At 45.7% G+C, this 22,947-nt stretch overlaps 1 protein-coding gene across 3 annotated transcripts in view; it reads right to left on the bottom strand.

Moving 5' to 3' along the window:
* KMT5A (lysine methyltransferase 5A) overlaps positions 1 to 22,947 on the bottom strand; it is a 37,290-nt gene that overhangs the window by 4,044 nt on the left and 10,299 nt on the right. Inside the window, exons 2-7 of one of the 3 annotated variants that reach the window (XM_069755925.1) lie at positions 11,804 to 11,901; positions 8,339 to 8,492; positions 4,580 to 4,775; positions 2,576 to 2,663; positions 2,435 to 2,494; positions 713 to 903 (exon numbers count right to left, since the gene is read on the bottom strand). In XM_069755925.1, coding sequence (XP_069612026.1) covers positions 713 to 903; positions 2,435 to 2,494; positions 2,576 to 2,663; positions 4,580 to 4,775; positions 8,339 to 8,492; positions 11,804 to 11,901 — 787 coding nt within the window. Of the gene's footprint in view, positions 1 to 712; positions 904 to 2,434; positions 2,495 to 2,575; positions 2,664 to 4,579; positions 4,776 to 8,338; positions 8,493 to 11,803; positions 12,034 to 22,947 lie in introns of those variants that run through there. The other 2 variants (XM_069755927.1, XM_069755932.1) reach the window with 2 other exon arrangements.

Genomic DNA, 22,947 nt, shown 5'->3' with positions numbered 1-22,947 from the left:
GTATTAACCTGATCGCTAAACAGCGTAGCGGGAAAAAAACTCGAAACGCCAGAATTACGTTTTTTTGGTCGCCGCGACATTGCATTAAAATGCAATAACGGGCGATCAAAAGAACGTATCTGCACCGAAATGCTATCATTAAAAACGTCATCTCGGCACGCAAAAAATAAGCCCTCAACCGACCCCAGATCACGAAAAATGGAGACGCTACGAGTATCGGAAAATGGCGCAATTTTTTTTTTTTTTTTTTTAGCAAAGTTTGGAATTTTTTTTCACCACTTAGATAAAAAATAACCTAGTCATGTTTGGTGTCTATGAACTCGTAATGACCTGGAGAATCATAATGGCAGGTCATTTTTAGCATTTAGTGAACCTAGCAAAAAAGCCAAACAAAAAACCAATGTGGGATTGCACTTTTTTTGCAATTTCACCGCACTTGGAATTTTTTTCCCGTTTTCTAGTACACGACATGCTAAAACCAATGATGTCGTTCAAAAGTACAACTCGTCCCGCAAAAAATAAGCCCTCACATGGCCAAATTGACGGAAAAATAAAAAAGTTATGGCTCTGGGAAGGAGGGGAGCGAAAAACAAACACGGAAAAACGAAAAATCCCCTGGTCATGAAGGGGTTAATAAGCATGCTACAAAGTGCTTCTCATTAGCCTTTATTAAAAAAAAAAAAAAAAAAACAAACAAACAAAAACAACTCACCAGTAGGTTTTATTCAGATACTGAAAATAGTACATGTAGCAGCCGGTGGCTGAATCTTGAGCATATAATGCCTCTCGCCTTTTAGCATCAGTTGTCTCTATGAGGTCTCCATGGTATTCCACTACAAATTCCCCCCGCTGGAAGTTCTGAGTTGCGATCACCCCTCTACCTTTACCAGCAATTACGTCAACCTGAAGAGGACAAAAATGAAACCATCAGGAGGGTGATGTTAGAGGAATGCAGTTTGGCTTCCCTTGAGCAAAAATGTATTCAGTTATGAGCAGGAGCAGGATTGGGTCAATTCATGTGAGAAGGAAAACTAATTCTTAAAAAGGTCTTCTATGAGATGAAAAACATAATATCCACTTTTTAAAATGTATTTTTTAACCAAGTTGTTATAATGCATCTAAAATTAAAAAAAAAAAAAAGTAAAAAACTTACAATTGCTCATTTTGCCTTTCTACTCTGTTATTTTTCTCTTTGATTTGCTCTATGTAGAAACAGGAAGTCTCTTGTCCCTGCAGTTATCATCCCTCTCCAACTCCTGACCAAGCTGCTCCGCTCCTCCCTCTATCAGGGACTTGTGTAGTGATGGGGCAGCCCGGCTCCTTTTGGTGATTTGGCTCTGCTCACCTACAAGAGCCGGGTCTTTTGGATCCTAAATGGATCCTTATTAAAATAGGTGTTCACATATTGTGAACACATTTAAAATGACGTGAATGTGGTCGAAACCCCGCCTATTTGCAGTCAGCAAATTAAATTGATGAACGGGCGGAGTTTGGGTCAGGTGGGCGGAGTTATGTCCACTGAACACAGGGATTTTACGCCTAGGGAGAACCATTCAGAGAATTCCGTGGCTCTCACTGGGGTGCGGCTCCCATCGTTCACAGCAGGGAGCCGGCTTTTTGTGTCGGATCGTTCGCGAATGACCCATCACTATTGGGCAGTGATTTATGACCCCTACAGGGAAAATTTACCTCCTGTTTCTACAAAGCTTACAAAGATTCAGCTAGCCAGTTTTTAGTCACATGATGTCATAGACCTAATGGAAAAGAAGAATGTACTAGGTAGAAGGGGAAAATGGGCAACTGTAAGTACACCGCGCTATATAATATGATGACTGCTATACATTAAGAGGATACAAAAGTTGATGGGAGCGATTCCTTAAAGCCAATTTGCAAACAGGATATTTTTTAATAGAACATGTCAGGAGATTGTGGTTTGGGCAACATGACTCGCAGATAAGTATTATTCACTGAAACAAGATTTTATAACTGGTGTTAAAGAGGTTGTCCGCTCTAAAGCTACTATATGTGACTGCAGACTTGTGAATCTTCATTGCGTGCATTGCGCACTGTAAAGATTCACCGGTGCTGGCAGTCATGTGACATGCATATTCCCAGACAGAGTCCATCTACACTGTTTCCAGCCTTGCCCAATACACTTGCACTGTTGGAGGCAGCACCCATCTAGTCGGCACATGGCCGGGAGCGCGAATATCACATACTTGTAGTCATATGACTGCCGACACCAGAAAACCCTACCAGCGCTCAGTGTGCGCGATATGAGGATTCACAAGACTGCAGTCAGTGATTACAGACTTGTAGCTTCAGAACGGACAACGCCTTCACGGCTAATGATGCGATGAGCCTTAGCAAAAACAAGGGTCGGTATCCGAAAAATGATTATCACAGCTACATGCACACATTGTGCAGGACCCACCTTCATCCCTTCTTCTGTGCCATTTAAAATAAGTTCATCTATTCTCTGCTTTTCTTCAGTCTGGAGGAGAAATTGAAAAGACAATCAGCACCATTACAGCTACACATGTGGATTTCTTCAGAGCGCAAGGTTTATGGTTACCTCCAACTCTTTTTTGCTTTTTCTACAGCTTCGCCTGACGGGGAAATAATCTGTAACCTTTCTGTTTGGAGATTTTGTTCCTTGTACCCTAAAGAAAATAAGCCACAATTCATTGTAAGAAAAAAAAACAAAAAAAACAATCACTTGTTAGAAATCAGAGTTAATAATGTAAAGCAAATGCTAGAACTTTAGAAGGAACTTTGTTAAGAAGTAAGAAAGGCGATCTGCAGCCTTGTGAACGATGCCACATGAAGCCATCTTGGCAAAATAGCGGCTCTGTCTGAACATACACACGTAGTGCAAATGCAATGTGAAAAAAAGGTTTCAACATAAGAGTCAATATTTTGTGTGACCACCATTTCTCTTCAAAAACAACATCCATGCATTAAAGTATAACTTCCACAAAGCAGCTGTAAGCACACCCCAGCACCTTCACCGACAGCCATCTGTGCCAAGCAAGCTGTCAATATACCAGAGTGTGCTTACAACCGCTGCTCACAGTATACAGAGCGGGGACTAGCTGCTCTGTGCACACTACTATGACAGAAAGCCAGCAGCTCCCAGGAGAAAAGGAGTACGTTTTCTCCCAGAAGCCGCACTTTCAGTAAGGCGGCTGGGCAGCAATGTAATGCTATTTATCTACACATTAACACTATGTAGACAGTTAATTGGTGTTTTTGATGTGACAGCTTCCCTTTAATAAGAATTTTTTTTTTTTAACAATAAAAAAGTATAAGAAGCCGTGGAAGTGATGACATGGCCCCACAGAGAGCTCGTATCACAACTTCACCTAGTCCTTCTGATTACATTAAGAGACAAAGATTTGCCCAAACTTAAGGTACCTTCACACATAACGATATTGTTAACGATATCGTTGCTTTTTGTGACGTAGCAACGATATCGTTAATAAAATCGTTATGTGTGACAGCGACCAGCGATCAGGCCCCTGCTGGGAGATCGTTGGTCGCTGAAGAAAGTCCAGAACTTTATTTCGTCGCTGGATCGGCGTGTGTGACACCGATCCAGCGATGTCTTCACTGGTAACCAGGGTAAACATCGGGTAACTAAGCGCAGGGCCGCACTTAGTAACCCGATGTTTACCCTGGTTACCATCCTAAAAGTAAAAAAAACAAACAGTACATACTTACCTACCGCTGTCTGTCCCCGGTGCTCAGCTTCTCTGCACTCCTCCTGTACTGTCTGTGTGAGCACAGCGGCCGGAAAGCAGAGCGGTGACGTCACCGCTCTGCTTTCCGGCTGACCGACGCTCACAGCCAGTACAGGAGGAGTGCAGAGCACAGCGCTGGGGACAGACAGCGGTAGGTAAGTATGTACTGTTTGTTTTTTTTACTTTTAGGATGGTAACCAGGGTAAACATCGGGTTACTAAGCGCGGCCCTGCGCTTAGTTACCCGATGTTTACCCTGGTTACCGGCATCGTTGGTCGCTGGAGAGCTGTCTGTGTGACAGCTCTCCAGCGACCAAACAGCGACGCTGCAGCGATCCGGATCGTTGTCGGTATCGCTGCAGCGTCGCTTAATGTGAAGGGGCCTTTAGACCCACACAAGATCTGTGGTTAGTCCGCCAATGTGTCTGGAAGAACCTCCCTGCTCAGTTCCTGTAAAATCTTTGTGCAAGTGTAGATAGAGGAATTGATGTGGTTTTGAATGAAAATGTTGAATGGGTTTAGATCTTTCATTTGTACAGCAACTTTACTTAGCAATTAACAAAATACACACTCACCAGGGCTTCCCCTAATCTGTTTCCTCTTCCAGCCTGGATGAGCAAGTCACTACTAGAGCAAATTACTGGCCGCAGCAGTGACAAACTCGAAAGTCATTTGGTAACGAGTAATGTTTTGGGTTGTTTTTTTTCCCCCTCAGAGGTGAAAAAAAAAACCCTAAATCAGGAAGCGTATTTGTAAAACAAAGCTAGTTGGCCTATGTGGTGAAAAACAAGACTTTATGAAAAGACAGGTCTGAGTGACCAGATTTGTTCTACTTACTTCCTTCTATTAGATTTTGCCTTCACCATCTTCTGAAGCTGTGATGTCTTGTCAGCAGGTGGCAACGATGATTTCTTATGGGATTCAGGGACTGATTGTTTTTGAACAGTGATCGCTTCTGTAGAACTACACTCGTTCTGCTTGTGTTCGGCAACTTTCGCCAGCTCAGAGGTGGTGCTAAGTTTTTTTCTTTCAACTGAAGCGACAAATCAGACAAACGTTAAACACCGATATCTACTCCTACATATATACAGAGAAAGTCAGCTGCTATTCAAGGTAATTAAAGCACCGTTAACCTCCTCACCCTACAAGAATCAGATTATACACTGTGTGCAGAATTATTAGGCAGGTTGTATTTTCTTTATACATGTTGTCCTACTGCAAGCTGTTCAGGCTTGAGCACCAACTACCAATTAAGTAAAACAGGCAATGTGCATCTCTAATGAGGAGGGGTGTTGTCTAATGACATTAAAATCCTACATAAGGTGTGCTTAATTATTAGGCAACTTCCTTTCCTTTGGCAAAATGGGGCAGAAGAGAGATTTGATGGGCTCTGAAAAGTCCAAAATTGTGAGATGTCTTGAGGGATGCAGCAGTCTTGAATTTGCCAAACTTTTGAAGCGTGATCACCGAACAATCAAGCGTTTCATGGCAAATAGCCAACAGGGTCGCAAGAAGCGTGCTGTGCAAAAAAGGCGCAAAATAAACTGAAAAACTGCCCAGGAAAATCAAGCGTGAAGCTGCCAAGATGCCATTTGCCACGTTTCAGAGCTGCAACGTTACTGGAGTAACAAAAAGCACAAGATGTGCGATATTCAGGGACATGGCCAAGGTAAGGAAGGCTGAAAAACGACCACCTTTGAACAAGAAACATAAGATAAAACGTCAAGACTGGGGCAAGAAAGATCTTAAGACTGACTTTTCAAAGGATTTATGGACTCATTAAATGAGAGTGACTCTTGATGGGCCAGAGGCTGGATCAGTAGAGGGCAGAGAGCTCCACTCAGACGCCAGCAAGATGAATGTGGGACCTTTTCAGGTCGAGGATGGAGTGAAGCTCGACTCCCAGACCTATTTCCAGTTTCTGGAAGACTATTTCTTCAAGCAGTGGTACATGAAGAAGTCGGTATAAAAAAAAAAACATGATTTTCATGCAGGACAATGCTCCATCACATGCTTCCAACTATTCCACAGTGTGGCTGGCCAGTAAAGGTCTCAAAGAAGAAAAAATAATGACATGGCCCCCTTGTTCACCTGATCTGAACCCCAGAGAGAACCTGTGGTCCCTCATAAAATGTGAGATCTACAGGGAGGGAAAACAGTCCACCTCTCGGAACAGTGTCTGGGAGGCTGTGGTGGTGCACGCAATGTTGATCGTAAACAGATCAAGCAACAGACAGAATCTATGGATGGAGGCTGCTGAGTGTCATCATAAAGAAAGGTGGCTATATTGGTCGCTAATTTTGGGGGGTTTTGTTTTTGCATGTCAGAAATGTTTTTTTCTATATTTTGTGCAGTTATGTTGGTTTACCTGCTGAAAATAAACAAGTGAGATGGGAATATATTTTGCTTTTATTAAGTTGCCTAATAATTCTGCACAGTAATAGTTACCTGCACAAACATATATCCTCCTAAGATAGCCAAATCTAAAAAAAAAACAAACACTCCAACTTCCAAAAATATTAAGCTTTGATATTTATGAGTCTTTTGGGTTGATTGAGAACATAGTTGTTGATCAATAATAAAAATCCTCTAAAATACAACTTGCCTAATAATTCTGCACACAGTGTATTTTTTTTTTAAAAGTTCTTCTGCTGGGATAAGTCTACATGGCCCACATGGTACCTTTTATTCTAGCTGCAAATACCTACAGTACAGACCAAAAGTTTGGACACACCTCATTTAAAGATTTTTCTGTATTTTCACGACTATGAAAATTGTACATTCACACTGAAGGCATCAAAACTATGAATTAACACATGTGGAATTACATACAAAAAAAAGTGTGAAAACTGAAATGGTCTTATATTCTAGGTTCTTCAAAGTAGCCACCTTTTGCTTTGATGACTGCTTTGCACACTCTTGGCATTCTCTTGATGAGCTTCAAGAGGTAGTCACCGGGAATGGTCTTCCAACAATCTTGAAGGAGTTCCCAGAGATGCTTAGCACTTGTTGGCCCTTTTGCCTTCACTCAGCGGTCCAGCTCACCCCAAACCATCTCGATTGGGTTCAGGTCTGGTGACTGTGGAGGCCAGGTCATCTGGCGTAGCACCCCATCACTCTCCTTCTTGGTCAAATAGCCCTTACACAGCCTGGAGGTGTGTTTTGGGTCATTGTCCTGTTGAAAAATAAATGATGGTCCAACTAAACGCAAATCGGATGGAATAGCATGCCGCTGCAAGATGCTGTGGTAGCCATGCTGGTTCAGTATGCCATCAATTTTGAATAAATCCCCAACAGTGTCACCAGCAAAGCACCCCCACACATCACACCTCCTCCTCCATGCTTCACGGTGGGAACCATGCATGTAGAGTCCATCCGTTCACCTTTTCTGCATCGCACAAAAACAGTGGTTGGAGCCAAGGGTCTCAAATTTGGACTCAGACCAAAGCACAGATTTCCACTGGTCTAAATGTCCATTCCTTGTGTTCTTTAGCCCAAACAAGTCTCTTCTGCTTGTTGCCTATCCTTAGCAGTGGTTTCCAATCAGCTATTTTACCATGAAGGCCTGCTGCACAGTCTCCTCTTAACAGTTGTTGTAGAGATATGTCTGCTGCTAGAACTCTGTGTGGCATTGACCTGGTCTCTAATCTGAGCTGCTGTTAACCTGTGATTTCTGAGGCTGGTGACTCGGATATACTTATCCTTAGAAGCAGAGGTGACTCTTGGTCTTCCTTTCCTGGGGCGGTCCTCATGTGAGCCAGTTTCTTTGTAGTGCTTGATGGTTTTTGCCACTGCACTTGGGGACACTTTCAACGTTTGCCCAATTTTTCAGACTGACTGACCTTCATTTCTTAAAAGTAATGATGGCCACTCGTTTTTCTTTACTTAGAATTTGTATTATAGCAAGAAAAAAAAGCAGCCAACAGTCTATTCAGTAGGACTATCAGCTGTGTATCCACCAGACTTCTGCACAACACAACTGATGGTCCCAACTCCATTTAGAAGGCAAGAAATCTCACATATTAAACCTGACAGGGCACGCCTGTGAAGTGAAAGCCATTCCCATTGACTACCTCTTGAAGCTCATCAAGAGAATGCCAAGAGTGTGCAAAGCAGTCAAAGCAAAAGGTGGCTACTTTGAAGAACCTAGAATATAAGACATATTTTCAGTTGTTTCACACTTTTTTGTTAAGTATATAATTCCACATGTGTTAATTCATAGTTTTGATGCCTACAGTGTGAATTTATAATTTTCATAGTCATGAAAATACAGAAAAATCTTTAAATGAGAAGGTGTGTTTAAACTTTTGGTCTGTACTGTACATTTCTTTAAGTTATGATCAATAAAGTTCTGACCACTAAGACACCAACATGAGGAGGGGTAATATGAGATATGGTGACAGACATGCACACTCATTGTTCACATATACTGGAAACCATAGTCAATCTTCCAATAAAATTGCATTCTAAAACCAGACACAACATGGGGTTTGAACAGGTCATTTTATAGAATCTGATTTGGATTGCTTCAGCCTACAATACAATGCTCACACGTTCTGGTGTGGTGGGTACTGAAAAATTACATATCATTTGTACCATCTGCTTTCTTGGGTGGATCTACAGCTTTGCCCGGATGTTTGCCCTCATTGTGTGTCGCTGAGTTTTCTTCCTGGAGTGGAGGTCTTGCACTGGCAGATTTAGTAGGGCTCATAAAAGAGTAGATTTTTGACTGCCCCCCATGTCCCAGATCCTGGTGAGGAAGGAGAAAAAAAAAAACAAACGTAAAGATTATTGATAGACCGTTTGACATCTTAGTGCGCACTATGAGTTTGGCACGTTCCATAACAATGCTTTAACCAATGCCGAGATGCCAGAGAAACCATCAGCGCTCCTCCTGACAGGTCCGTTTCAGTAAACATTGGCATGTATCCAATATAAGAATCCGAAGGGACGATGCTCCGTTACTCCAAGAAAGTTCTGAAGAAATTGAGAGTTGGGTGTTAGCAGTTGGGGGTGTACATACGCCGTCCAATCAGTGCTCATAGTGTAAGGCTGTATGAACACACCCCTGAGACAAGAGTGACAGTAACACCCAATGGTCAATTCATTCATCAATTTCTTGGAGGAATAACAAAACAGCACTTCCCAAGCAGCTTTCCGCACATCCAGCTATAATGTGGCCAAAAGAGACCTTCTACCCAGGAAGATCATCAGCCAAAGAACTGGCCCCATGGAAACATTCCAGCCATCAACCAACAAAAGGAGCCAACGCCTGTTTGTCAGCTGATTGCATCTTTACACGGGGTTAATATTAATCCCTAGAAGGCAGCACATCCCCTTGTGTACACAGGAATGTGCTGCCCACAATAACACAAGAGTCTATCATACGGGCCCTTCCCGACCATTGTTCAATGAGCACCGATCACCTTCCAGGAGAATGTATTCCCACTGTGGATCTCCCACTGTGGATCTCCCACAGACATTCACTGCTGCAGATGTATCACAAATAAGGACCAGGAGGGCCGCACATTGCACCATGAGCATCGCGCCTACATCTGTAGCATGAATGCATCACTGGGCCTGCTGGGAGCGTTCACGGTGACTATACTGGTACTGGGCAGCAGGTGTTTCTTACCGGCTCTGGGGACACAGCAGATCTTCTGCTAGAGAACAGACTGGAGAATCCAATGTAGTTTTTTAATTGGGAAAACTTAGCCGCATTCTATACTGAAACTGGATTCAGTTCCGGCCTATCCTCTATTGTAATGGCTGAGCCTGTACTGAATCACACACCGGGAACTGCCACCTACCTAAAATAACAGGCCGTGAATTCTGTAATGGCACCTGCAAGAGGACACCATCGGATGGGAACGTCATCTACATCAATGACAGATCCCCCCATAATGCGGACACTGCTGTAATGATGACGGCAGGGTTTAGATCAAGAGCAGAAATAGCATAAGACGCAGCCTGCATTCACAGCCATGTCATTACCGTCACTGACAGTCCGCATGTCACTGCTGGTCTCTCCATGTACCCCGACCTTTCCTAAAGAAACCCATCCAACAATGGTGCAGCAGTCTCCCCCCCCCCCCATGATTCCACCCAGCAGTCTCCCCCATGATTCCACCCAGCAGTCTCCCCCCACGAGACCCCCTCTCCACCCAGCAGTCTCCCCCCCATGAGACCCCCTCTCCACCCAGCAGTCTCCACCCCCCCATGAGACCCCCTCTCCACCCAGCAGTCTCCACCCCCTCCACCCAGCAGTCTCCCCCCATGAGACCCCCTCTCCACCCAGCAGTCTCCCCCCCATGAGACCCCCTCTCCACCCCCCATGAGACCCCCTCTCCACCCCCATGAGACCCCCTCTCCACCCAGCAGTCTCCACCCCCCCCATGAGACCTCCTCTCCACCCAGCAGTCTCCACCCCCTCCACCCAGCAGTCTCCCCCCATGAGACCCCCTCTCCACCCCCCATGAGACCCCCTCTCCACCCAGCAGTCTCCACCCCCTCCACCCAGCAGTCTCCCCCCATGAGACCCCCTCTCCACCCAGCAGTCTCCACCCCCCCCATGAGACCCCCTCTCCACCCAGCAGTCTCCACCCCCTCCCCCCAGCAGTCTCCCCCCCATGAGACCCCCTCTCCACCCAGCAGTCTCCCCCCCATGAGACCCCCTCTCCACCCCCCATGAGACCCCCTCTCCACCCAGCAGTCTCCACCCCCTCCACCCAGCAGTCTCCCCCCATGAGACCCCCTCTCCACCCCCCATGAGACCCCCTCTCCACCCAGCAGTCTCCACCCCCCCCATGAGACCCCCTCTCCACCCAGCAGTCTCCACCCCCTCCCCCCAGCAGTCTCCCCCCCATGAGACCCCCTCTCCACCCAGCAGTCTCCCCCCCATGAGACCCCCTCTCCACCCAGCAGTCTCCCCCCCATGAGACCCCCTCTCCACCCAGCAGTCTCCCCCCCATGAGACCCCCTCTCCACCCAGCAGTCTCCCCCCCCATGAGACCCCCTCTCCACCCAGCAGTCTCCACCCCCTCCCCCCAGCAGTCTCCCCCCCATGAGACCCCCTCTCCACCCAGCAGTCTCCCCCCCCCATGAGACCCCCTCTCCACCCAGCAGTCTCCCCCCCATGAGACCCCCTCTCCACCCAGCAGTCTCCCCCCCATGAGACCCCCTCTCCACCCAGCAGTCTCCACCCCCCATGAGATCCCCTCTCCACCCAGCAGTCTCCACCCCTCATGAGACCCCCTCTCCACTCAGCAGTCTCCTCCCCTCATGAGACCCCCTCTCCACCCAGCAGTCTCCTCTCCCCCCACCCCCCGAGACCCCCTCTCCACCCAGCAGTCTCCCCCCATGAGACCCCCTCTCTACCCAGCAGTCTCCTCCATGATCCCCCCTCTCCACCCAGCAGTCTCCCCCATGATCCCCTCCTCTCCACCCAGCAGTCTCCCCCATGATCCCCCCTCTCCACCCAGCAGTCTCCCCCATGATCCCCTCCTCTCCACCCAGCAGTCTCCCCCATGATCCCCTCCTCTCCACCCAGCAGTCTCCCCCATGATCCCCTCCTCTCCACCCAGCAGTCTCCTCCATGATCCCCTCCTCTCCACCCAGCAGTCTCCCCCATGATCCCCCCTCTCCACCCAGCAGTCTCCCCCATGATCCCCCCTCTCTACCCAGCAGTCTCCTCCATGATCCCCCCTCTCCACCCAGCAGTCTCCCCCATGATCCCCCCTCTCCACCCAGCAGTCTCCCCCATGATCCCCCCTCTCTACCCAGCAGTCTCCTCCATGATCCCCCCTCTCCACCCAGCAGTCTCCCCCATGATCCCCCCTCTCCACCCAGCAGTCTCCCCCATGATCCCCCCTCTCTACCCAGCAGTCTCCTCCATGATCCCCCCTCTCCACCCAGCAGTCTCCCCCATGAGACCACCCCACAGCTGCACTACACTCCCACAACCTCATCCATGCAGTGGAACTAGTTTCCGCGGTGACATGCGGCAGACTACAGGTAGGGGGCGCCCGGCAGAACACACAAGACAGTTACTAGCCCACCGACCCCGGTCACTTTCGGGTTGTTTTCATTGGTTCCCCCGGTTCGACAGGTTTCCGGTGCGTCCCCACTCCTTCCGTCGCTAGACTTGGACATTTTCTTACCTAGGAGACAGACAGGGTGGGGTTGATTTCTGTACTTGGTCAGAGACTTATGACAGTGTCTAGCGCCGCCATCTTTAAAGGGCTCGGAGGCGGGGGAGCAGGGAGTGCTCAGGCCACGGCTGTCAGGAGGCCGAGTCCCGCACCGCCCCCTGCCGGTAGTAGTCCCTATGGCAGTGCCAGGATAACACCGGGCACCATGTGTGCAGATGAGACCCCCATACAAGCTGCAGTCAGGGCCCTGTGCGGGCATGAGGTGGGGAGGAGGGCACTGCTAGCTCATGATCTGCAGCATATGTCAGTACACCCCACCATCTATAGGACCAGGCCGTCCTTCACAAGACCAGGCTCAAGTTAGTTTCTTATTCAGCAATGTTTTCTGTTTGTTTTTTTGTTTTAATAGGTTTATCAACAAAAAAAATCATCACCACAATAATACCATACCATGCAGCGAGGAGCCTGATGTGAACACACAGCTACAATTATTATAAAACTGGCACAAATGGACATCAAAGTGAGCACCGAAGGGCGTTAATGAAAGGGTTAAATAACTTTGGGCCACTGATATCACACTGCAGATAGTTAGAACAGGGTGCCCAACATCAAAACCAGGTCTCTACAGCCTGGCCCAAATGGGTTCTGTGCATCAGAACTGGCATCAAAGTGGGCAGTCGATTTTGGCCGTTGGAATAAGAAACCAGTGTTTTTAAAGGGTTAAATGACATCTGCATTCTTAGTGTGAGATCAGTGGCCCAAAGTCATTTAACCCTTTCATTAAAGGGAATCTGTCACCCTAAAATTCGAGTATGAGCTGTGGCCAACGACATCATGGGCTTACCTACAGCATTCTGTAATGCTAATTATGGACTACCCCCAAAAAGCAGTCATAAGTTCAAGTATAAAACATGCAAAAAACTTTATTAATGTTAATAGGCATAAACCATAGCAAGTGGGAAGTCCCCTGCGCCAAACTCAGCACATAAAATGAGACAGGGGAAGGTGCATGTGGCAATACCTCTGTCAAATATCAGTGCTATCCAACAACATTATAAATGTAGGGGAATAGTACATGGGAATCTGTCATAATAGACCAGCAGCACGGACATTTGTGGTATCCTACTTATGTGCAAGTGCAACAAGTATACATACCAATAAGCAGGATGTCAAAAGCACACACAGCTCCCGCCCACCCCGACGCGCGTTTCGGCTAATACCTTCCTCAGGGGGCGCCTTGGATGTAAATATGATACCACAAATGGATAGCACTGATATTTGACAGAGGTATTGTCACATGCACCTTCACCTGTCTCATTTTATGTGCAGAGTTTGGCGCAGGGGACTTCCCACTTGCTATGTTTTATGCCTATTAATATTAATAAAGTTTTTTGCATGTTTGTACAGGTCCTTCTCAAAAAATTAGCATATAGTGTTAAATTTCATTATTTACCATAATGTAATGATTACAATTAAACTTTCATATATTATAGATTCATTATCCACCAACTGAAATTTGTCAGGTCTTTTATTGTTTTAATACTGATGATTTTGGCATACAACTCCTGATAACCCAAAAAACCTGTCTCAATAAATTAGCATATCAAGAAAAGGTTCTCTAAACGACCTATTACCCTAATCTTCTGAATCAACTAATTAACTCTAAACACATGCAAAAGATACCTGAGGCTTTTATAAACTCCCTGCCTGGTTCATTACTCAAAACCCCCATCATGGGTAAGACTAGCGACCTGACAGATGTCAAGAAGGCCATCATTGACACCCTCAAGCAAGAGGGTAAGACCCAGAAAGAAATTTCTCAACAAATAGGCTGTTCCCAGAGTGCTGTATCAAGGCACCTCAATGGTAAGTCTGTTGGAAGGAAACAATGTGGCAGAAAACGCTGTACAACGAGAAGAGGAGACCGGACCCTGAGGAAGATTGTGGAGAAGGACCGATTCCAGACCTTGGGGAACCTGAGGAAGCAGTGGACTGAGTCTGGTGTGGAAACATCCAGAGCCACCGTGCACAGGCGTGTGCAGGAAATGGGCTACAGGTGCCGCATTCCCCAGGTAAAGCCACTTTTGAGCTACAGAGAAGCAGCACTGGACTGTTGCTAAGTGGTCCCAAGTACTTTTTTCTGATGAAAGCAAATTTTGCATGTCATTCGGAAATCAAGGTGCCAGAGTCTGGAGGAAGACTGGGGAGAAGGAAATGCCAAAATGCCTGAAGTCCAGTGTCAAGTACCCACAGTCAGTGATGGTGTGGGGTGCCATGTCAGCTGCTGGTGTTGGTCCACTGTGTTTCATCAAGGGCAGGGTCAATGCAGCTAGCTATCAGGAGATTTTGGAGCACTTCATGCTTCCATCGGCTGAAATGCTTTATGGAGATGAAGATTTCATTTTTCAGCACGACCTGGCACCTGCTCACAGTGCCAAAACCACTGGTAAATGGTTTACTGACCATGGTATTACTGTGCTCAATTGGCCTGCCAACTCTCCTGACCTGAACCCCATAGAGAATCTGTGGGATATTGTGAAGAGAAAGTTGAGAGACGCAAGACCCAACACTCTGGATGAGCTTAAGGCCGCTATTGAAGCATCCTGGGCCTCCATAACATCTCAGCAGTGTCACAGGCTGATTGCCTCCATGCCACGCCGCATTGAAGCAGTCATTTCTGCCAAAGGATTCCCGACCAAGTATTGAGTGCATAACTGAACATTATTATTTGATGGGTTTTTTGTTTGTTATTAAAAAACACTTTTATTTGATTGGATGGGTGAAATATGCTAATTTATTGAGACAGGTTTTTTGGGTTATCAGGAGTTGTATGCCAAAATCATCAGTATTAAAACAATAAAAGACCTGACAAATTTCAGTTGGTGGATAATGAATCTATAATATATGAAAGTTTAATTGTAATCATTACATTATGGTAAATAATGAAATTTAACACTATATGCTAATTTTTTGAGAAGGACCTGTATACTTGGACTTATGACTGCTTTTTGGGGTAGTCTATTCTTAGCATTACAGAATGCTGTAGGTAAGCCCATGATGTCGTTGGCCGCAGCTCATACTCTAATTTTAGGGTGACATATTCCCTTTAATGAAAGGGTTAAATGACTTTGGGCCACTGATCTCACACTAAGAATACATAGATGTCATTTAACCCCTTAAAAACACCGGTTTCTTATTCCAACGGCCAAAATCAATTGTCTGCCCACTTTGATGCCAGTTCTGATGTCCAGAACCCATTTGGACCAGGCTGGAGGGACCTGTTTTTGATGTTGGGCACCCTGTTCTATATGTCTGCAGTGTGATATCAGTGGCCCAAAGTCATTTAACCCTTTGATTAATGCCCTTCGGTGCCCACTTGGATGCCCATGTGTGCCAGCTTTATAGTTTTTGAAGCTATTAAGTGTATTCACATCAGGGCACCTCGCTGCATGGTATGGCAGAAGAAATGTCTGCCGCCACTCTGCGACTAGCAAATTGCGAGTGTGCTGTGCCCACTGGTACGACCCCCTGTAAGCCCGCATGCGCGGACCGTCACATGCCGGGTAGTCTCATACGACTCTCCAAATAGAGAATTGAGAGAAGCTGAACAACACTAGCCGACACATGGCCACAAGTAGCCAGATTACATATATGTGGTCACCCGACGCCCGCAGAGGATAGGCAGTCAGGATCCGACAGTCACAGAGTGAATTCAGACTTTACATTTCAGACCAGACAACTTCTTTAACCCTTTTATGCCTTAAACGCGCTGTTCCAGCAGCAAAAAAATAAATAAAATCACAGATTTACCTTCCGTATACATATATCTGGGAGTGCACTGCCAGCTCCGAAGTGTCACACTGGGATCCTGCCTGGCACCACTCCATTTATATAGCGCCATCATATTCCGCAGCGCTTTACAGACATAATCGCTGTCCCCATTGGGGCTCTCCCATTGCAGTCACATCCGCAGCTCGGCTGAATTAATGCTGCAGATTTTCACTGCACTTTGTGGGTGAGATTTCATAAAACCTAACCCTCAATGCTGCTACTGCAATACATTGTGGATTTTCTGGCTTGATCTGATCTTAAAGGAAATCTGTCACCAGGTTTTCGCCATAGACTGCAATTCTAGCGATGGGTCACTTACTGGGCTGCTTGCTGTCATTTTGATAATCACTTATCAAGAAGAAATCACCAGAGGACTAGTAGACCTGCTGACATGCAGTCCTCCATTATTCATGATTTCTGCCCCCACCATTGATTGACAGCTTTCTTTGTCCACTGTGCATAGGCAGAAAGCTGCCAGTGTTGTGGGCAGAATTATACAGAGCTCAGCTGCTAATGAAACTGATTTTTATGAAAATGACAGTATACCACCCAGAAAGTGATACATTGCTGTACTAGGGGGTCTCTGACCCTACATCACGCTACTTTCAGATTGAATAGCAAAAACCTGGTGACAGATTCCCTTTAAAGGGTAGGTCCCATGTTGCTTTTAAAAGCAAGCAACTTTGCAATTTACCACTTCATGAAGGGAGGGATTTCTAATGTTATAGTTTACGGCTTGTTGCCTGGGCTACCAGCCACTGCTGCAGTGTATCAGCAGAGGTTGGTCTCCTTGGTAAGAAGTGCGGCGCTTGCATCTGCCGCTCTGAAGCTGGCCGCACCTAGTGTCCCATATGCCTGCTCCAGCGACGAGCCCACAGTTCAGGCCATCGGCACAACCATGCTGCTGCTGGTCCCGACTGTCAATCATCAGGACATCACCGCCGCCCAGCAATCGGGAGACGGGGAGCAGCGCTGAAGAATCCTGAAGCTACAGCACGGGATTAACCCTTCAATCTGCAGCATGTCAATTTATGTCAGGAGGTTCAATACAGATTTCACAGCCATGCAAAGGGTGAACCCAGCGTAGTGTGATGGGCCGGCAGCAGGACCACCACTGTGGCTAGGCGGTTACTTCCTCAGTCATGCTGGGTAATGCGATTAGCCTGCAGGTAAGTAGAAAGCTGCGCAGCCGCTGTACTGAAAGTGGAAAATTAACTTTATTCCTCTGGGAATCCAGACTTACATCCTGGCCGGGCACCTTCATAACGAAAGGGATTCTGATAATAGCAGCACCCTCTAAGCCGTCGATATATCCCTGCCGACACAGAAAGCTGAACAACAGGATATCACGATACTTACAATCTACCATGTTTTCCTTATATGTAAATGAGCCGTTCAGGACTATGGGCGGGACATAGATCTCCAGGAGAATCCGCCTCCAGGGATTATTATAAATGAAAGAGGGCGTTACTGGTGAGACCTGTGTCATGGCCGCTCTTCTGAGCTGCAGGTCTCATGTTAGGAACGTCCCCTTTTCATGTAAAATAACCTCTGGAGGCAGATTCTCCTGGAGATCTATGTCCGGCCCATAGTCCTGAACAGCTCATTTACATATAAGAAGAAAAGAAAAAAAAAAAAAACACATGGATTTCTCTGGAATAGGATATCAGATCGCAGATATCAAGGTGTCATTTTATTCAGCCCCCTATGACCTACATGCCCGTATAGACGGCTTAGGAGGGTGGATCCTACCGACAAATATTCTGTAACCTGCAGACTTACAGCTTTCAGGTTCCTATTAAAGTTACATGGGGCGGATTTCACCACAACTAATGAGCAAGCGGGACGGACTAAACTGCATATTGGGATTATGGGATGATGGGATGATGGGCTGCAATACTAGACTCCACCACTAGATGGCAGCACATTTTACAACTGCAGCCCAGGAAATGACTTCTTGTAATATAGCAAGAAGGGAATTCAATGGAAATACTTAAATGAATCAGAACATCCACAGGGCTGGATTAAAGTTTAATAATAGAACCAGGGAAAAAAGATTGTAACTATATGGGATTATGTGTAGAATATCGGGTTACACACGCCTGGTGATATATCTCATCAACATCTCATAGGAATATGGGTATAATTATTGATCTGTATGGGGATTATGGGTGAAATATCACAAATACACATGCTCAGGAACATACTTCATCTACTTCTGATAGGAATATGGGTATAACTATTGATCTGTATGGGGATTATGGGTGAAATATCACAAATACACATGCCCAGGAACATACTTCATCTACTTCTGATAGGAATATGGGTATATCTATTGTTCTGTATGGGGATTATGGGTGAAATATCACAAATACACATGCCCAGGAACATACTTCATCTACTTCTGATAGGAATATGGGTATATCTATTGTTCTGTATGGGGATTATGGGTGAAATATCACAAATACACATGCCCAGGAACATACTTCATCTATTTCTGATAGGAATATGGGTATATCTATTGATCTGTATGGGGATTATGGGTGAAGTATCACAAATACACATGCCCAGGAACATATTTCATCTACTTCTGATAGGAATATGGGTATAATTATTGTTCTGTATGGGGATTATGGGTGAAGTATCACAAATACACATGCTCAGGAACATATTTCATCTACTTCTGATAGGAATATGGGTATAATTATTGATCTGTATGGGGATTATGGGTGAAATATCACAAATACACATGCCCAGGAACATATTTTATCATTATTTTAAGAACATATATATTTATCCCAAATAGTCATGCCCAGTACCACATTTGATGAATTTCCCATAATAATATGAATAGAATTATTCACCTCCATGGTAATTCAATGTGAAATATTATATTTACAGAGGCCAAATAATTTTGCAGCTTTGTTTGAAAAAATCTCTTTAAAAACTTGTGGGCACCTAAGCTCCATAATAAATGAATACCTATATGTACATTTATATTACAGCGTCAAATAGGCTAAGTAATTTCCTTTTACAGCTTGGTAATTCTGCATTCAATAGCGCTGTAATAAGTCAGTATAGGCTGTTTATTGTCTCTATATGACGGCTTTTCATTAATATAGCGATAACAGTTTGAACTATTAATTTGAAAATATCTGCATTGATTTCCTGGACATATGCAGTGTTTATACGCTCAAAGATGCTGAAACAGGCCTGGAAAGACGGGTTTAACAAAGTTTTTGCTTTTTTTTTTTTTTTTTTCAAGATTGTGAAAACTGTCTGAAGCATTGACTTGAAAATAGCTTTTGTGACTTTATTGATATATTTTGTGGTTGGACATCAAGGTTGCTGAAATAAGTAAATAAAGGCTGATTTAACCCCTTAGGCTTCTTTCACACTAGCGTCGGAATCTCCCCGTCGCAATGCGTCGGGGACAGATTCCGACGCTAGCGTTTAACGCTTTGCACAATGGGTGCAGCGGATGCATTTTTCCGGCGCATCCGCTGCCCCATTGTAAGGTGCGGGGAGGTGGGGACGGAGTTCCGGCCGCGCATGCGCGGTCGGAAAAAGCGGTCCGTCGGGAGAAAAACACGTTACATGTAGGGTTTTTTTTTCCCGACGGTCCGCCAAAGCACGACGCATCCGTCGCAAGACGGATGCGAAGTGTGCAAATCCGTCGCAAATGCGTCGCCAATAGAAGTCTATGGGGAAAAAACGCATCCTGCAAGCACTTTTGCAGGATGCATTTTTTCTGCAAAACGACGCATTGTGACGGATTTACAAAAAACGCTAGTGTGAAAGTACCCTTAGCGACTGCCGATACACCTTTTAACGGCGGCCGCTAAGGGTACTTAAACCACAGCGCCGTTAATTAACGGCGCTGTGGAAAAAGTGAATAGCGCCCCCCAGAGTCGGATTTTCTCCGGGGTCTCGGCTGCCGAGGGTAGCCGAGACCCCAGAGAACATGATTCGGGGGGTTTTTAACCCACCCCGCATTTGCGATCGCCGGTAATTAACCGTTTACCGGCGATCGCAAAAAAAAAAAAAAAAAACGCGATCTCTTTTTAATTTCTCTATCCTCCGATGTGATCGCACATCGGAGGACAGAGAAAAGGGGTCCCAGGTGGCCCCCCAATACTTACCTATCTCCCCCGATGCTCCTCGTGTCTCCCGGTGGGCGCCGCCATCTTCAAAATGGCGGGCGCATGCGCAGTGCGCCCGCCGGCCGGCCCCACGAGAATCTTTGGGGTCTCGGCTGCCGGGGGTAGCCGAGACCCCAAAGAGCATGCGACCCCTGTTTTGCGATCGCCGGTAATTAACTGTTTACCGCGACCGCAAAAAAAAAAAAAAGTAAAGTGTAATTCTCTGTCCTCTGATGTGATCGCACATCAGAGGACAGAGAAATAGGGGGATTCGGGGACCCTAGCATACTCACCTGTGTCCCTGGATCCTCTTGCTGCTCCTCCTGGCCGCCGGCAGAAGAGAATGGCGGGCGCATGCGCAGTGCGCACGCCATCTGTCTCCATCTGCCGGCCGGCAGGAGAACAGCAGTTGGGGCTAAAATTAGGGTTAGGGCTAGGGTTAGGGCTAGGGTTAGGGCTAGGGCTAGGGTTAGGGCTAGGGCTAAATTTAGGGTTAGGGTTGGGGCTAAATTTAGGGTTAGGGTTGGGGCTAAATTTAGGGTTAGGCTTTTTTTCACACTTACATCGGTACGGGGCCGTCGCAATGCGTCGGCCCGACATACCGACGCACGTTGTCAAAATTGTGCACAACGTGGGCAGCAGCTGTAGTTTTTCAACGCATCCGTTGCCCAATCTATGTCCTGGGGAGGAGGGGGCGGAGTTACGGCCACGCATGCGCGGTCAGAAATGGCGGATGCGACGTACAAAAAAACGTTTCATTGAACTTTTTTTGTGCCGACGGTCCGCCAAAACACAACTGATCCAGTGCACGACGGACGCGACGTGTGGCCATCCGTCACGATCCGTCGGCAATGCAAGTCTATGGGCAAAAAACGCATCCTGCGGGCACATTTGCAGGATCCGTTTCTTGTCCAAAACGACGGATTGCGACGGAATGCCAAACGACGCAAGTGTGAAAGTAGCCTTAGGGCTAGGGTTAGGGTTGGGGCTAAAGTTAGGGCTAGGGTTGGGGCTAAAGTTAGGGTTAGAGGTGGGATTAGGGTTAGGGTTTGGATTAGGGTTAGGGTTGGCATTAGGGTTAGGGTTGGCATTAGGGTTAGGGTTGGGATTAGGGTTAAGGTTAGGGTTGTGATTAGGGGTGTATTGGAATTAGGGTTAGGTTTGAGGTTAGGGTTGAGATTAGGATTAGGGGTGTGTTGGATTTAGGGTTTTGATTAGGGTTATGGTTAGGGTTGACATTAGGGTTGTTTTGGGGTAAGGGTTGTGATTATGGTTAGGGTTAGTGATTAGGATTATGGATGAGGTTGGGATTAGGGTTAGGGGTGTGTTGGGGTTAGGGTTGGAGCTAGAATTGGGGGGTTTCCACTGTTTAGATACATCAGGGGGTCTCCAAACACGACAGCCAATTTTGCGCTCAAAAAGTCAAATGGTGCTCCCTCCCTTCTGAGCTCTGCCGTGCGCCCAAACAGTGGGTTACCCCACTTGGGCTACAATATCTTTTTTGTGGAAAAAAAAATATTTTTTATTTTCACGACTCTGCATTCTAAACTTCTGTGAAGCATTTGGGCATTCAAAGTTCTCACCACACATCTACATAAGTTCCTTGGGGGGTCTAGTTTCCAAAATGGGGTCACTTGTGGGTTTCTACTGGTTAGGTACATCAGGGGCTCTGCAAACGCAACATAATACCCACAGACCATTCTATCAAAGTCTGCATTCCAAAACGGCGCTCCTTCCTTCCGAGCTCTGCCGTGCGCCCAAACAGTGGTTTACCCCCACATATGGGGTACCAGCATACTCAGGACAAATTGGACAACAACTTTTGGAGTCCAATTTCTCTTGTTACCCTTGTGAAAATAAAAACTTGGGGGCTAAAAAAATCTTTTTTGTGGAAACAAATTTTATTTTTATTTTCACGACTCTGCATTATAAACTTCTGTAAAGCACTTGGGCATTCAAGGTTCTCACCACACATCTAGATAAGTTCCATGGGGGGTCTAGTTTCCAAAATGGGGTCATTTGTGGGGGATTTCTACTGTTTAGGCACATCAGGGGCTCTCCAAACGCGACATGGCGTCCGATCTCAATTCCAGCCAATTCTACATTGAAAAAGTAAAACGGCACTCTTTCTCTTCCAAGCTCTGCGGTGCGCCCAAACAGTGGTTAACTCCTACATATTGGGTATCGACGTACTCAGGAGAAATTGCACAACAACTTTATTGGTCTAATTTCTCCTGTTACCCTTGTAAAAATAAGAATTTGTGGGCGAAAAGATCATTTTTGTGTAAACAAAAGCGATTTTTTATTTTCATGGCTCTACGTTATAAACTTCTGTGAAGCACATGGGGGTTCAAAGTGCTCACCACACATCTAGATAAGTTCCTTAAGGGGTCTAGTTTCCAAAATGGTGTCACTTGAGGGGTTTCCACTGTTTAGGCACATCAGGGGCTCTCTAAACGTGACATGGCGTCCGATCTCAATTCCAGCCAATTCTGCATTGACAAAGTCAAACGGCGCTCCTTCACTTCTAAGTTCTGCGGTGCGCCCAAAAAGTGGTTTACCCCCACATATGGGGTATTGGCGTATTCAGGAGAAATTGCATAACAAAATTTATGGTTACATTTCTGTTTTTACACTTGTGAAAATAAAAAAAATGGTTCTGAATTAAGATGTTTGCAAAAAAAAGTTAAATGTTCATTTTTTCCTTCCACCTTGTTTCAGTTCCTGTGAAGCACGTAAAGGGTTAATAAACTTCTTGAATGTGGTTTTGAGAACCTTGAGGGGTGTAGTTTTTAGAATGGTGTCACACTTCATTATTTTCTATCATATAGACCCCTCAAAATGACTTCAAATGTGATGTGGTCCCTAAAAAAAATGGTGTTGTAAAAATGAGAAAAAAAAATTTTGTTTCCAAAATTGTGCTGATGTAAAGAAGACATGTGGGAAATGTTATTTATTAACTATTTTTCGTGACATATCTCTCTGATTTAAGGGCATAAAAATACAAAGTTTGAAAATTGCAAAATTTTAAACATTTTCGCCATATTTCCTTTTTTTCATAAATAATCGCAAGTAATATCGA

This window comes from Ranitomeya imitator, chromosome 1 (assembly GCF_032444005.1).
Source record: "Ranitomeya imitator isolate aRanImi1 chromosome 1, aRanImi1.pri, whole genome shotgun sequence".
NCBI lineage: Eukaryota > Metazoa > Chordata > Amphibia > Anura > Dendrobatidae > Ranitomeya > Ranitomeya imitator.
The sequence above is the reverse complement of the archived record's forward strand: the minus strand, read 5'-3'. Positions and strand labels throughout refer to the sequence as shown.